Genomic DNA, 12,652 nt, shown 5'->3' with positions numbered 1-12,652 from the left:
AACATTTTCAATATGAACATGAACATTTTTTCCTAAAATGATATATTAGATTGCATCTGTGTGAACCTAATGTCATAAGAGCAAACAATATTCCAGAATAGGAACAAAATAAACTGGCTTTTCAGTGAAATGTACTTAAGATATGAAGAATAACGGTGTTTTGTAATAGTTCACTCTCATGAATACTCCTGTGTAAACCTGGATTAGTTCCTCTTTGCTCTGCCAAATAAACTGGCTGCTACTCTTTCATCGATAATACTCTAGAAGTTTGCGCCGCGTGTCAATTATCTTTATACGTTTATATTGCTGAGTCAGTACGCTATCGACTTTATTACATTTAAAAGCACCAGAATTCAAATAAAGTTGATTGAATCCATAAAATGTTATTTTCTCCGGAGTTCTTTTTTTGTTTTCATTAAATACTTGTCTTTTCTCTCTTCTCTTCCTGTCTTCCAGGGAAACCCGACCGTCACACCTCAACCCTGCAGAGATTCATGTGACTGGCTCACATGTGAGGCCGCCGCCCGGCCTTACCTTTAGACATCAGTTAAATGGTGTTCCTGTCCACCTTTTTTTCTTTAGTTCTTCTTGGGTTTTTTTTCTCCCCTCTTTTAAACAAACAAAAAAAATCCCCCCCCCCCCCCCCCCTCCAAAAAAGAAAAAAAAAACAAACAAAAAAAATTAAACACAAAAAACATAAAAACATAAAAACCTTGGACTGTAGGAGAACTGCTTGTATCCAGGTTGTAAGCCATGACTCTGCCCCAGCACGCAGAGGAAACTGCCCCGCCCCCCCCCCATCTGCCCCCCACCACCTAGTCTTTGCACTGTCAACAAACACAATGCAAGAAGAGACGATCGGACTGAACAGCTCCTTCTTTTTTTTTTCCTGTTCCTGTCTTCGTTTTCTGTCACGCAGAGAGAAATTGGCTGGGGGGGGGGGGGGTTTCAGGGAGGGGGACGGGGGGGACGAGAGCCAGGAGTCAAATAACCGTTTTTTTAGAATGATGGGACGAGGAGGGAACGGCTGCTTTCTTCAGAGACTCCAGAGCCTGAGACTTGTCCTTCATCCTCCTCACTTCTCCTTTCAGGGATGACTTGCTTTTTATTTGTTTTTCTTTAGCGAAGGGACCGCGAACGCCTAAAATAGACCCCCCACCCCCACCCCCACCCCCACCCTCACCCCCACCCTCACCCCCCCCCCCCCCCCCCCCCCCCCGTCATGTTCTGCCTCATATTGTCTCGTTATGTCATGGTGAAGCCACGTCAGCCCGCGATGCCTTCAGGGGCTCATTTCTTTCTTAGTTTCAACTGATGGGTTGTTGTTGTTTGTTTTAACTGTATGATTGTGCTCTTTTGTTTGTTTGTTTTAACTATGATTGTGGGTTTTTTTTTTCTTAGTTTTAAATTCATGACAGCTTTTTGTTTTTGTTTCCTGTGAACAATGTGAAACTTCACTCCAGGTGTGTATTCTCCTGCTGTAATATAGACTTTCCTCCTTCTTTCTTCCTGCGTAAATGTTCATATTTATCTCGGCACGCGGCTCGTTAAAAGAAAAACTGTTAAAAAACCTTTGTTAGCCTTCACAGCGTCGCCGGATGTTTGTGTGTTTCTTCTTAATCACCACGGATATTTATCACATTCGATAAAGAGTTTGTGTAAACTGGATGATAAATCGTTTGCTCACGTGGCTTCACCGTCTCTCGCTCACCGTGCAGGATGACAGATTCATCCACAATGTGGGTTTTTCTTTTTGTTTGTTTTTTAAAATGCTGACATAAAGATGATCCAGAGAAATGTTCCAGTCGGTCCTGAAACCTGGAGACGGTTGCTGCAAACGGGAGTCTGTCTGGACAAATGTTCCTCTGTGCTGCATTCAGGAAACGTGGGGGTCAGGGGGACGCCTTTTCCTAAAAGGATTTTCAGAATAAGTCTAGATGAATATTAATATTAATCAGTGATGAAATGCACTGAAGTGTAAAACTGTAATTTTTCAATACATTAGATAATTACTAGATCAGCTCTTCACTAATTATATTGCAAAAAAAATAAAACCCTTAAAGATGAATTTAACAATTTTGAATAAAACACTTTGGCTTGAATTTATTTTAAGTTATAAAGAGGATGGAGTAAAAAAACTAAAAAAAAAAACCTTTAGTGCAAAAACATTAGTGAAGACTATATATCAATATTTTCCACATATTTTATATAATTTAAAACCTCTAACGAGAAGAGTGCAGCTTTTTCATTGACTGAATCCTGACTATAAATCCATAGTGTGAAAATTTCACATAGAAACTCCTGATGAATCAGACGCTTCTGGCTCCAATTATTCTTATAATAAAAACACGATTAGACCAGATTTTTTTTTTTATGATTAGAACATAGAAGTAACTAGTGAATTTTTAACTTACGGCTGTGCCCGACTAATAAACTTTACACTTTCAAAGTTCCTAAAGTGAAGAATCACATTTGAAGATCTTATTGTTAGAAGAGGTTTTGAAAATAAATAAATACAGAAATTTCAAAGCAAAAGTCTTGTTTTCTTAAATTTAATGAATCTGTATTAGACGTAGAATAAGTTCAGTGCCAAGTGTTTTGTCATGATTTTATTTAAAAAAAAAAATAAAAGGTCTCCCCTGCGCCCCCCCGATTCTCCCCATGTGATGCTCAGTAGCGCCCCCCGGAGGGAAAATCCTCCCATTCATCTCAAAAACGACAAGCTTATTCACCATGTTGTCTTTACATTTAATTTTATGAACTTTACAACTTTCACAGTTTCCATTATCGTATTTTTTTATCCTCCCCTCCATTGAAACTCTGAACTCGTCCGCTAGCCGCCAGCCGCAAGCCGCCAGCCGCTAGCCGGGACTCGACTCGTTCTTTTCGAGGTTCTTGGACATTCCAAGTGAGAAAGTTTCCGGTTCCTCGTCACCAGACGGTTTAATGTTTTTTTGACTTATTTAGGCATCTTGCAGAAGAGTGGCTGAATGTGTCTGTGTTGGACTTGTTGGTGATGTGAGGGTGAAACTAGGCAGCTGTGACGTCGTCCTTGAAGTCGGTGGTTTTAGTACCAGCAGACTGCATTCAGTTTTTTGTTTTTTTTAACTTTTTATCAGACGGTGGTTGTGACAAGTGCATTTGTTCTCTCTCCGAGAGTAGTAATGTTATCTGAGTAGTAAAGCGAAGCCCAGTGGAAATCATATATTCTAAAGTGTAAATGAAAAAGCCAGAAAAGTCCTGTTCGCTATCGACATATTGGAAAGTGCTTGGCTCTTGTATTTGTTTCATGGTGAAGAGTATATTTATTGGCTAGCGGTTTGTCTCGATCGGTGCCTCGTCCAACATGGAGACGCCGGCTCGTGAGCCCCCTCCCGACCCGTGAGCCCCCTCCCGACCCGTGAGCCCCCTACCGACCCGCCCACTGTCGTACCTGACACCCCCCCCCCCCCCCCCAACCCGCCGGAGCTCGCCAGGATGTTTACAATGTTTTCTTTCTGTGTGAGAAGTTCACCGCTCCCTCCTCCTCCTCCTCCTCTTCCTCTCTCTCTCCTCGTTCCTCCCTCCCTTCAGGAGTTTGTGTAAAGTGTACATTACCATGGTTCTTTTTTATACAATACTCTGTAACTTGCCTTTGTAAATTTGGGCTGGAAAAAATAAATCTTTTTATGAGACAATCTGTCCTGAGAACTGATCAATGAGCTGTGTGTGTGTGTGTGTGTGTGTGTGTGTGCATGCGCAGTGTTCAAAGTGGCCACAGGGGGGCAGTGTGTGTGCAGAGGCCAGTCATGCTCAGCTCCAGCAAATAACACTTTTCAGCTTCCGACGCCCGGATTTTTCTGCTGAATCATCAGTTTTACTGCTGACTCATCGTTTTACTGCTGACTGAGTTTACGACTGACTCATCGTTTTACTGCTGACTCATCGTTTTACTGTTGACTCATCGTTTTACTGTTGACTCATTTTATTGCTGACTCATTGACGCACCTGAGGAAATGTCTTTTTTTTTGTTTTTTTACATTTATAGAATCATTAAAGAAGGATACGAATATATCAATAGTCTATTCTCTGAAAATGCTTGGCAGTCATAAAATACACTTTTGATGAAAAATTACACAATTAAATTAATGTACAGTAATATTAAGCGGTGTATTATTTAAGGTAGAAACAGATATTAATAAAGGATTCGTGATTAAAACATTTAAAGATACAATATGAAAAGGTAAGTAATGCCATTTTCATACACTGGGGGCAGTAGAAAGTGATTATCGCTCACTGCACTTTAAAATTAAACCGTGCAAAGTATTTACATAAAGCATAACAATGTTGAAAGATTTTTCAGCCAATAATGAGAAAACACAGTACATTATCCACTGTAAACTGAAGTAAACATGTTTTCAAAGGTTTTAAAGCCGTTACAATCCCCCCAGGTACTGTATTCTTTTTTTGTATGATGAAACAGTTTAAAAAAAAAAAAAGGTTATTCGGGTCAGAAAAGGTGAAGTATGCAAAATGTAAATAATATCACTTTTGTACACTTGGTGGCAGTATTGAGCCAGTTTCAACATTCTGACCTCCACTGCTTCTCTTCTGAGACTGAAGGAAGGTAAAGAGGTGAAATGACTCGCTGCACCACCGTGTGGTAGTAAGTGGAATTGTAAGACTGAGCAGGCACAGGCTACCTGGTTAGCTTTTGTAAATTTCTTCTCGAAATATTTTCCTAATTGTTTCGGCTATTGTATTACTTTTTTATGGTTGCCACTTATTTTACTTTTCATTTTTTAATAAACCATAAATACTATTTTTATAAGGCATAAAATATGTACTTGAGTTTATTATAATTCTAGAAATCTGATAAAATCCTGCACATTTGTATGCATAAGAAACATTCTGCATCAGCTGTTAATTTTTGAAGTACAAAGAAATACAAAGAATAAGTATTTTGCCCCCTACAAGAGGCCCACCCGACACAAAAAAATGGAAATACAATATAAGCTTTAGGCAAGCCACATTTGTTTATAGAGCACCATTCAAACACTGGACAATCCACAGTACTTTGCAAAGAAATAAAAACTATATTAATGAAAGAACAACCAGTTACGACTGTTGCAGGCTGCATGTAAAGGTTGAAGGCATCAAACTAGCGTCAGAAGAGGTTGTTTCTTTCTTTGTATTATGGATTCCAGTAAGTGAACAATATTAATAAAAAACACACCAGGAAGTGTCGTGACTCATCCGGCGTCGTTTTCTAACACAATGTTGGAAAAATAGCATGAAAGCAGTGAAACCACTCAGAGAGCAGCGCGAGGAGACGGATATGTGTGTTTGAGCCTCCCGTTCATCACTCGACTGCTCAAACTCTATCTGCCCTGGTACTCCCCGTATCAGGCAGCGGAGGTATTTTTAACTGCCCCTAATGCCCCTGAAGCGAGAGTCCGCCCCGGGCATTAGCATAATGCAACATCAGTGGCGGGGAGTGATTATGCCGGGGATGATTTTGTTGAGTGTAAATGTGAAATCTGATTATCCTCCATGCTCGGCAGAGGGAGGAGGAGGAGGAGGCTGGAGGAGGAGGAGGAGGAGGAGGAGGAGGAGGAGGAGGCTGGAGGAGACACTGAGAGGGAAGGAGGGGTTGAGATACTAATGTGCTGAGCCAATGGCTTTTCCACAGAGCAGCTGGCTGGCATCAGGACAGGACAGGCCGCTCGCAGAGAAGGAGACCTGGAGGACGACTGCTGCAGGACGCTGAAGCCGACTTCCAGGAGGTGTTCATGGGATGCACTATCTACGCAGCCAGCCCTAAGGCCCTGCCCGCCGACGAGGCCCCCGGCCAGGACAGATACTACCAGCTACCCCACTGCCGCCACCCCCATGGTAACTGCAGTCAGAGGATAGCCGCCAGCAGAGCCAGGTCAGTGAACGCCACACAGGAAGTGGACTGAGGAGGCTGAACATCAGCCCGGAGGAGACGGGTGGAGGCAGGGACACTTCCGTATGACTTGCAGGGCTTTTCAAGGGGGATTCTGTATTTTTAAATGGTTTTCAAGGTAGATATTGTGAGAACGATTTTTTTATTTTCTATGAGTTTCAGGACATATTTGGATGAGTTTTGTTTGGGTTTTGGTGTACAGTATATCTAAGTAGATTTGGTATTAGTTTCGGGGTATACTATGTATATTTGTGTTTCAATGCATAGCCGGTCAAGTTTCTGTGAGTTGCAAGGGTATATGAGGGTATACATCTTATCTCTCTTTGAGTTTTAGGGTATATCCAATGACATTTTGTCATATTTTAATGAGTTTCAAGGTAAATCTTTGGAAAGTTTGTGTGAGTTGCAGGTAATTTCTCTGAGTTTATGTTTGTCAGTGTTTTATGAGGAACAGGTAATATCTGGGTTGAGTACATAATACGTTTCAAGGTCTATCTGGCAGGAATTGTATTTTTCAATAAGTAGAAGTGTGAATCTGTGCACACTGGCTTTTTGTTCTGGTGGATTTCGCATTTTTAAAGAATTGTGGAGTATATCTAGGTAAATATACAAAATGTATTCATACTTTCACCATAATATGTTCAGAGAAAACACAGGGTGGAAAAAAGTTCTAATGCCCATTGTGTTTCCACCACAAATCTGAAGTACAGAGAGTATAATGCCCAAAAGCTGGAGCGATAATAAAGAAATGAAATGCAATACCCCTCCAATCCAGACGAGGGCGATAAGAAGAAGATCAAAATCACACAACAGAGATGCCATAAAAGTGAAAGAAAGGACGACATCCTGGTTTGATGGACCGTAAAAGACGAGGTTAAACTTTTGCTGTTTTTTTTTTTTTTTTTTTTAATTGGCGCTTTACTGCGTTATAAACGGTTTTATTGAGAAGCTGGAGAGGAGATGAGCGCTCGTAACAAAGCGGATCCAAAACGTCAGAAGTCCTCCATACGATGAAAACATGGCCGATAAAGGAAGAAATACATGCAGTTTCTTCATATACTGGATGGTAAAATATGATACAGCAAGAAGTCTTCACCCCCCCCCCCCCCCCCCCCGGTTCCCAGTACTATGGAAAAGTTCTCATGATGGTTCCCACTACTTCTCCTGCTCCTCTGATTATCTCCAGTATTTGTGGAAAATTACTTTGACGGTTACTAGTACATGGGGAAAGTTTCCACGATGGTCCCTTGTACTTGACAAAAGTTCTTGTCATTGTTCAAATTTCTTGTATCATTCCTCGAGTATTGGAGAATGTTTCTGCAATGGTCCCTCGTACTTATTGGTTCCTAGTGCTCGGGGAAGGTTTCCACAATGGTTCCTAGTAATTTGAGAAAGTTCTTGTATTTATTCGTATTACTTTGGATTATCCCTAAAATGGTTCCTTGGATTTGTGAAACGTTGTCATGATAGTTTCTAGTACTTGAGGAAAGTTGCTGAGGTTCTTCTGTGGTATTTGTTAAAAGATTTCATGACAGATCCTTGTACTTGGGGTAAGTTCCTTTGATAGTTTGTAGTACTTGTGGAAAGTGTTTGTGATGGTTCCTAATGCTCGTGGAAAGTTCCTGTATGGTTCTTAGTACTTGGGAAAAGTTCCTCTATTCTTCCTCATACCCGTGGAAAATTCCAGTTATGGTTCCTGCAACATTTGTGATGGTTCCTAGAACTTGTGTAAAGTTGCTGTGAGTTGCCACATCATCTTTATAACTTTGGTGAAAGTTAAGTCGGTGCACTGGTGGGTGCTGTTGTTTGTGTTTCTAGAAAGAACGATAAACTATAAACATTAACGGGGGAACACGGACATTCACATCGAGAGGCGACTAAGTTAAGTTGTTGTTATGGTGACGGTCTAAAAAAAAAACTACCAAGTCCTGGAGAATATAAAGTGGGAGTCATGACGCGCTGGAGGAAAACGTTGTTATTGTACATCTACTGAGCATGTGCAGAAGAAGTATTAACTACAGTACTGAGCATGTGCAGAAATATTAACTACAGTACTGAGCATGTGCAGAACTACTATTAACTACAGTACTGAGCATGTGCAGAAATATTAACTACAGTTCTGAGCATGTGCAGAAGAAGTATTAACTACCGTACTGAGCATGTGCAGAACTACTATTAACTACAGTACTGACCATGTGCAGAAGTATTAACTACAGTACTGAGCATGTGCAGAAGAAGTATTAACTACAGTACTGAACATGTGCAGAAGAAGTATTAACTACAGTACTGAGCATGTGCAGAACTACTATTAACTACAGTACTGAGCATGTGCAGAAGTATTAACTACAGTACTGAGCATGTGCAGAACTACTATTAACTACAGTACTGAGCATGTGCAGAAGAAGTATTACCTGCAGTACTGAGCATGTGCAGAAGAGGTATTAACTGCAGTATTAACTACAGTACTGAGCATGTGCAGAAGAAGTATTAACTGCAGTACTGAGCATGTGCAGAAGAGGTATTAACTACAGTACTGAGCATGTACAGAAGAAGTATTAACTGCAGTACTGAGCATGTGCAGAAAGGTATTAACTACAGCACTGAGCATGTGCAGAACTACTATTAACTACAGTACTGAGCATGTGCAGAAGAAGTATTAACTGCAGTACTGAGCATGTGCAGAAGAGGTATTAACTGCAGTACTGAGCATGTGCAGAAGAGGTATTAACTACAGTACTGAGCATGTGCAGAAGAAGTATTACCTGCAGTACTGAGCATGTGCAGAAGAGGTAATAACTACAGTACTGAGCATGTGCAGAAGAAGTATTAACTGCAGTATTAACTACAGTACTGAGCATGTGCAGAAGAGGTATTAACTACAGTACTGAGCATGTGCAGAAGAAGTATTAACTGCAGTACTGAGCATGTGCAGAAGAAGTATTAACTACAGTACTGAGCATGTGCAGAAGAAGTATTAACTGCAGTACTGAGCATGTGCAGAAGAAGTATTAACTGGAGTACTGAGCATGTGCAGAAGAGGTATTAACTACAGTACTGAGCATGTGCAGAAGAAGTATTAACTGGAGTACTGAGCATGTGCAGAAGAGGTATTAACTACAGTACTGAGCATGTGCAGAAGAGGTATTAACTGCAGTACTGAGCATGTGCAGAAGAAGTATTAACTACAGTACTGAGCATGTGCAGAAGAAGTATTAACTGCAGTACTGAGCATGTGCAGAAGAAGTATTAACTGCAGTACTGAGCATGTGCAGAAGAAGTATTAACTGCAGTACTGAGCATGTGCAGAAGAAGTATTAACTGGAGTACTGAGCATGTGCAGAAGAGGTATTAACTACAGTACTGAGCATGTGCAGAAGAAGTATTAACTGCAGTACTGAGCATGTGCAGAAGAGGTATTAACTACAGCCAGGCGGTACATGGGCAGTCGCAGCATTTCCGAAAAGTTGCGTGATCATAGAGTTGCGTTTTCCTCCGTTTCCACGTTGTCCGATCATTTTCAAAAAGTTCCACTTTGGAAAAGTTGCGTTTTCAGTGACTCTTGACGCCGTCGTCTTGTAAACTGTCGCTGTGGATCGAGCCCCTTAAGGAACTTTCTGGATCCGCCACTGACTTTACCTTTTGATTGTTTTTAAAGATGAAGATTATAATTACCATCAACTTAAAAACAAAGAAGGAGAGTAAAACTAGACAGAGATGATTCTGCGGTGGTTTCCGTGTGTGAACTGTTGCGGTGGTGAAAATAGCTTCTTTAATCCGCTGGCTGTAAACCAGGCTCATTAGTAAGCTAGCTCACCTCCTCCTCTTCCTCCTCCTCCTCCTCCCCCTCCTCTTCCTCCTCCTCCTCCTCCTCCTCCTCTCGGAGGGACTCGAGGCGGCGGTTCCTCGGTGCGGCTCTCCGGTTTCTCTCCGGCTCTCTGCGGCTCTTCGGGCTTCGTCTCTCCGCCTCCACGCTCCCCTTCCCGCGGACACACGGACTCAGCGGGACATGCGGCCCGGAGCGGAGCCGCGTCCTGCCGCCGCACCGTGAACCGCGGCCCGGGAAAGAGGCGGCACGCGGACCTCCGCAGGTGCAGGTGGGAGTCAGGCTCGAGACGGGGCTGGGGGGTGGGGGGGGGGGGAGGGGGGTTACACCTCAAACCAAGATACTAAAGTTACATATGAGTATAGTACTCATTAAAGTACAAGTACAGTAATATTTGCTACTTTCAAGTAGTGAAGACGATGTAAAATGTGCTTAAATATAAATATGAATTACTCCTAAAAATAGAAGTACTGTAGACACTACTTACAGTAATATCAGTATTTTTTTAGCTCCTTATTTGTGTAAATTGTTCTCCAGTACAAGTACTTCAAATACTACACTACTTGGTCACAGTAATGTGAGTATTTGTAGTCACTGCTTCCACTTTGTTGCTTTTTAAAGTAGATAGTAAGCAGGTACTTAGCAGGTACCTGAAGACACTACTTCGTTTCATTAATGTCAGTATTTTTTTTACGTCCTTATTTGTGTAACTTGTTCTCCAGTACAAGAACAACATCACAACACCTGATGGCCGTAAAATCCATGTTCTCCTGGGACTTTGTAGTTTTATTTTGACAGTCACCGTAATAACATCCAACTCGGTCGTCGGTCCACTAAAATGTTTGTGTACTCAATCTGTTATTGTTTACAGCGTCTTGTTCTCTGAACACGTGTGTCTGGTTTCGTTGAGGCACAGTGCTAAACCAGGTCCTGGCATGTCGGCTGCAGCGTGTTCAGTGTTTCTGCTGTTTCCGTGTAAACGGACGTCATTTTGAAAACATCGTCGTGTAAACGCGAAACTGCAAAAAAGGTGTGTTTCCACTTGAAACCGGGTCCTGATTGACCTGATTGACCTGATTGACGGTGCCGTTAAGGTACGCTCTTAGCAAATATCACAATAAATAGAAAATAAAATAATTACAATATCTCAGGTAGAACTTGTGATTTTTGGTCATTTTAATAATTTTTCTGAGATTTTCTTATTGTATTAAAAAGCCACATTGGTTTATCTACACTAAGATTATTATATATATATATTTTTTTTTATTATTTCATTTAAAAGTAATAATTTAAAAAACACTCCCCACAGCAAAACTTCCAATCCAAGACAGTTTGAATTAAAAGGATTAGAAGAGATCAGTCTTTTGATATCTGCCCCTTTGTTACCTTAAAATCACTTTACATCAGTCTGTTAATTTATTAATGTCCAACTTTCTAAATATTTGCACTTTACAGATATTTTTGTGTATTTTATGTAGAGTACTTACGAAATACAAATACAAAACCAACATTTTCATGTTTGTTTAAATCAAATATCTCACATTATTTATGTCCAAATCTAATATTGATCCAAGTTGAAGCACCGAGGTGGGGGGGGGGGGGGGTCGTTAAAGGGTTAAGTGCTGACATCAGTCATCAAAGGCTGTTTTGAGGTTCTTGCACAATGAAGAAGTTATTTCAGGAGGTCTCAAGCCGCGCAGATAGAGTATCTCAGAGTCCAAAGGCTGCTCTCGTCCCGTCCCGTCACACACCGTGGAAGACTCAAAATGAAGTTAATGTGCAACAGTGTCGAGGGAAAATAGCAAAATAAAGGAAAATCCGAGTGCCAAATCCCCAAAAAAACCTCTGAAAAGTATTTATGTGCAAGTTCAAAGGTTTAAACTCAAACAGACGAGCTCCTGTTGGAATTTAAACCTTGAAGAAACCTGCAGAAAAGCCTGTTTCAGCTCCGTTTCACAGCCTCAACAGGGTCAAAGTAATCCTTTTAGAGTACTTGTAGCTGTAACTTATCCGACATTTATCATCCAAGTAAGCCTGTATGCGTCAAGTAACTATTAAACTATAAACAAGTATTTTTGGGGTAATTTTTACTTCAAAAAGACATCTCATTAAAGATGCAGAAATAATATGGAAGTAACAAGTTACAGTGTAATAGAATACAATCAAAGTAGTTTAATCACAGATACTCAGTTATTTTGGGATACTTGTACTGTTAAGTACTTTTTAACTGTGTAATTTTACACATAATTAAAAAACGTTTATGCCATGTAATCTTTGATAGTTTTAAAAATAAAAGTAACCAATAACAAAAACTCTACATTATTTGTAATTAAGTAATGTTTTAGGATAAATGTGATTGATTTTAGGTACGTCAACGTAACTTATTTCACTTCAGTAAAATGTAACCAATAAAATCTACTTTGTTACATCTAAAAGCTTAAAAGTGGAAGTAATAAACTACAAGCAACTATAGTTAACTTGTATTATGTATTACCTACATTACTGTAATCAAATAGTATTTCATGAGTAGTTTTTAAGTATTTAGAGTACCATTCATACTACGTAATTCCCTTGGAAGTGTTGGAGGTATTTTAATACAAACACTAAATTACTTTATTTAGATAATAATTTTGGTTACTTGTGCTTTCAGGAGTATTTTTGTGGATGTATTATTTCTCCTGACAAAATGTATTCCAGATAATCAACTAGCTTCTATGAAAAAGATATTAAAGTAAGTTATAATATATACTCACATTACTGTATTTAAGTATTGAGTAATTTGGATACTTTCAGGAGGATAAAAGGCAAATTCAGGCCCCGTTTCCATGACAACGTCTCAGAAGGGATTGACGTTTACATGACAACGTTTTGATAAACGGTCTGTTTCCACGGAAAAAGCT

General features: G+C 40.3%; 2 protein-coding genes across 5 annotated transcripts in view; both read left to right on the top strand.

The window, feature by feature from the left end:
* znf609b (zinc finger protein 609b) overlaps positions 1-651 on the top strand; it is a 108,489-nt gene extending 107,838 nt beyond the window's left edge. Inside the window, exon 8 of one of the 2 annotated variants that reach the window (XM_080493579.1) lies at positions 457-651. In XM_080493579.1, the coding sequence (XP_080349705.1) occupies positions 457-500 (44 nt within the window). In that variant the 3' untranslated portion in view covers positions 501-651. The remainder of the gene's footprint in view (positions 1-456) is intronic. The other variant, XM_080493580.1, reaches the window with a different exon arrangement.
* Positions 652-5,541: 4,890 nt separating this feature from the next.
* The window catches only part of gramd2aa (GRAM domain containing 2Aa), a 45,743-nt gene continuing 38,632 nt past the window's right edge, over positions 5,542-12,652 (top strand). For 2 of the 3 annotated variants that reach the window (XM_080458519.1, XM_080458518.1), the window contains exon 1: positions 5,542-5,911. In XM_080458519.1, the coding sequence (XP_080314645.1) occupies positions 5,772-5,911 (140 nt within the window). In that variant the 5' untranslated portion in view covers positions 5,542-5,771. The remainder of the gene's footprint in view (positions 5,912-12,652) is intronic. The other variant, XM_080458517.1, reaches the window with a different exon arrangement.

The sequence above is a fragment of the Lipophrys pholis genome (assembly GCF_963383615.2).
Source record: "Lipophrys pholis genome assembly, chromosome: 2".
Taxonomy (NCBI): domain Eukaryota; kingdom Metazoa; phylum Chordata; class Actinopteri; order Blenniiformes; family Blenniidae; genus Lipophrys; species Lipophrys pholis.
This window is presented reverse-complemented; position numbering and strand designations above follow the sequence as displayed.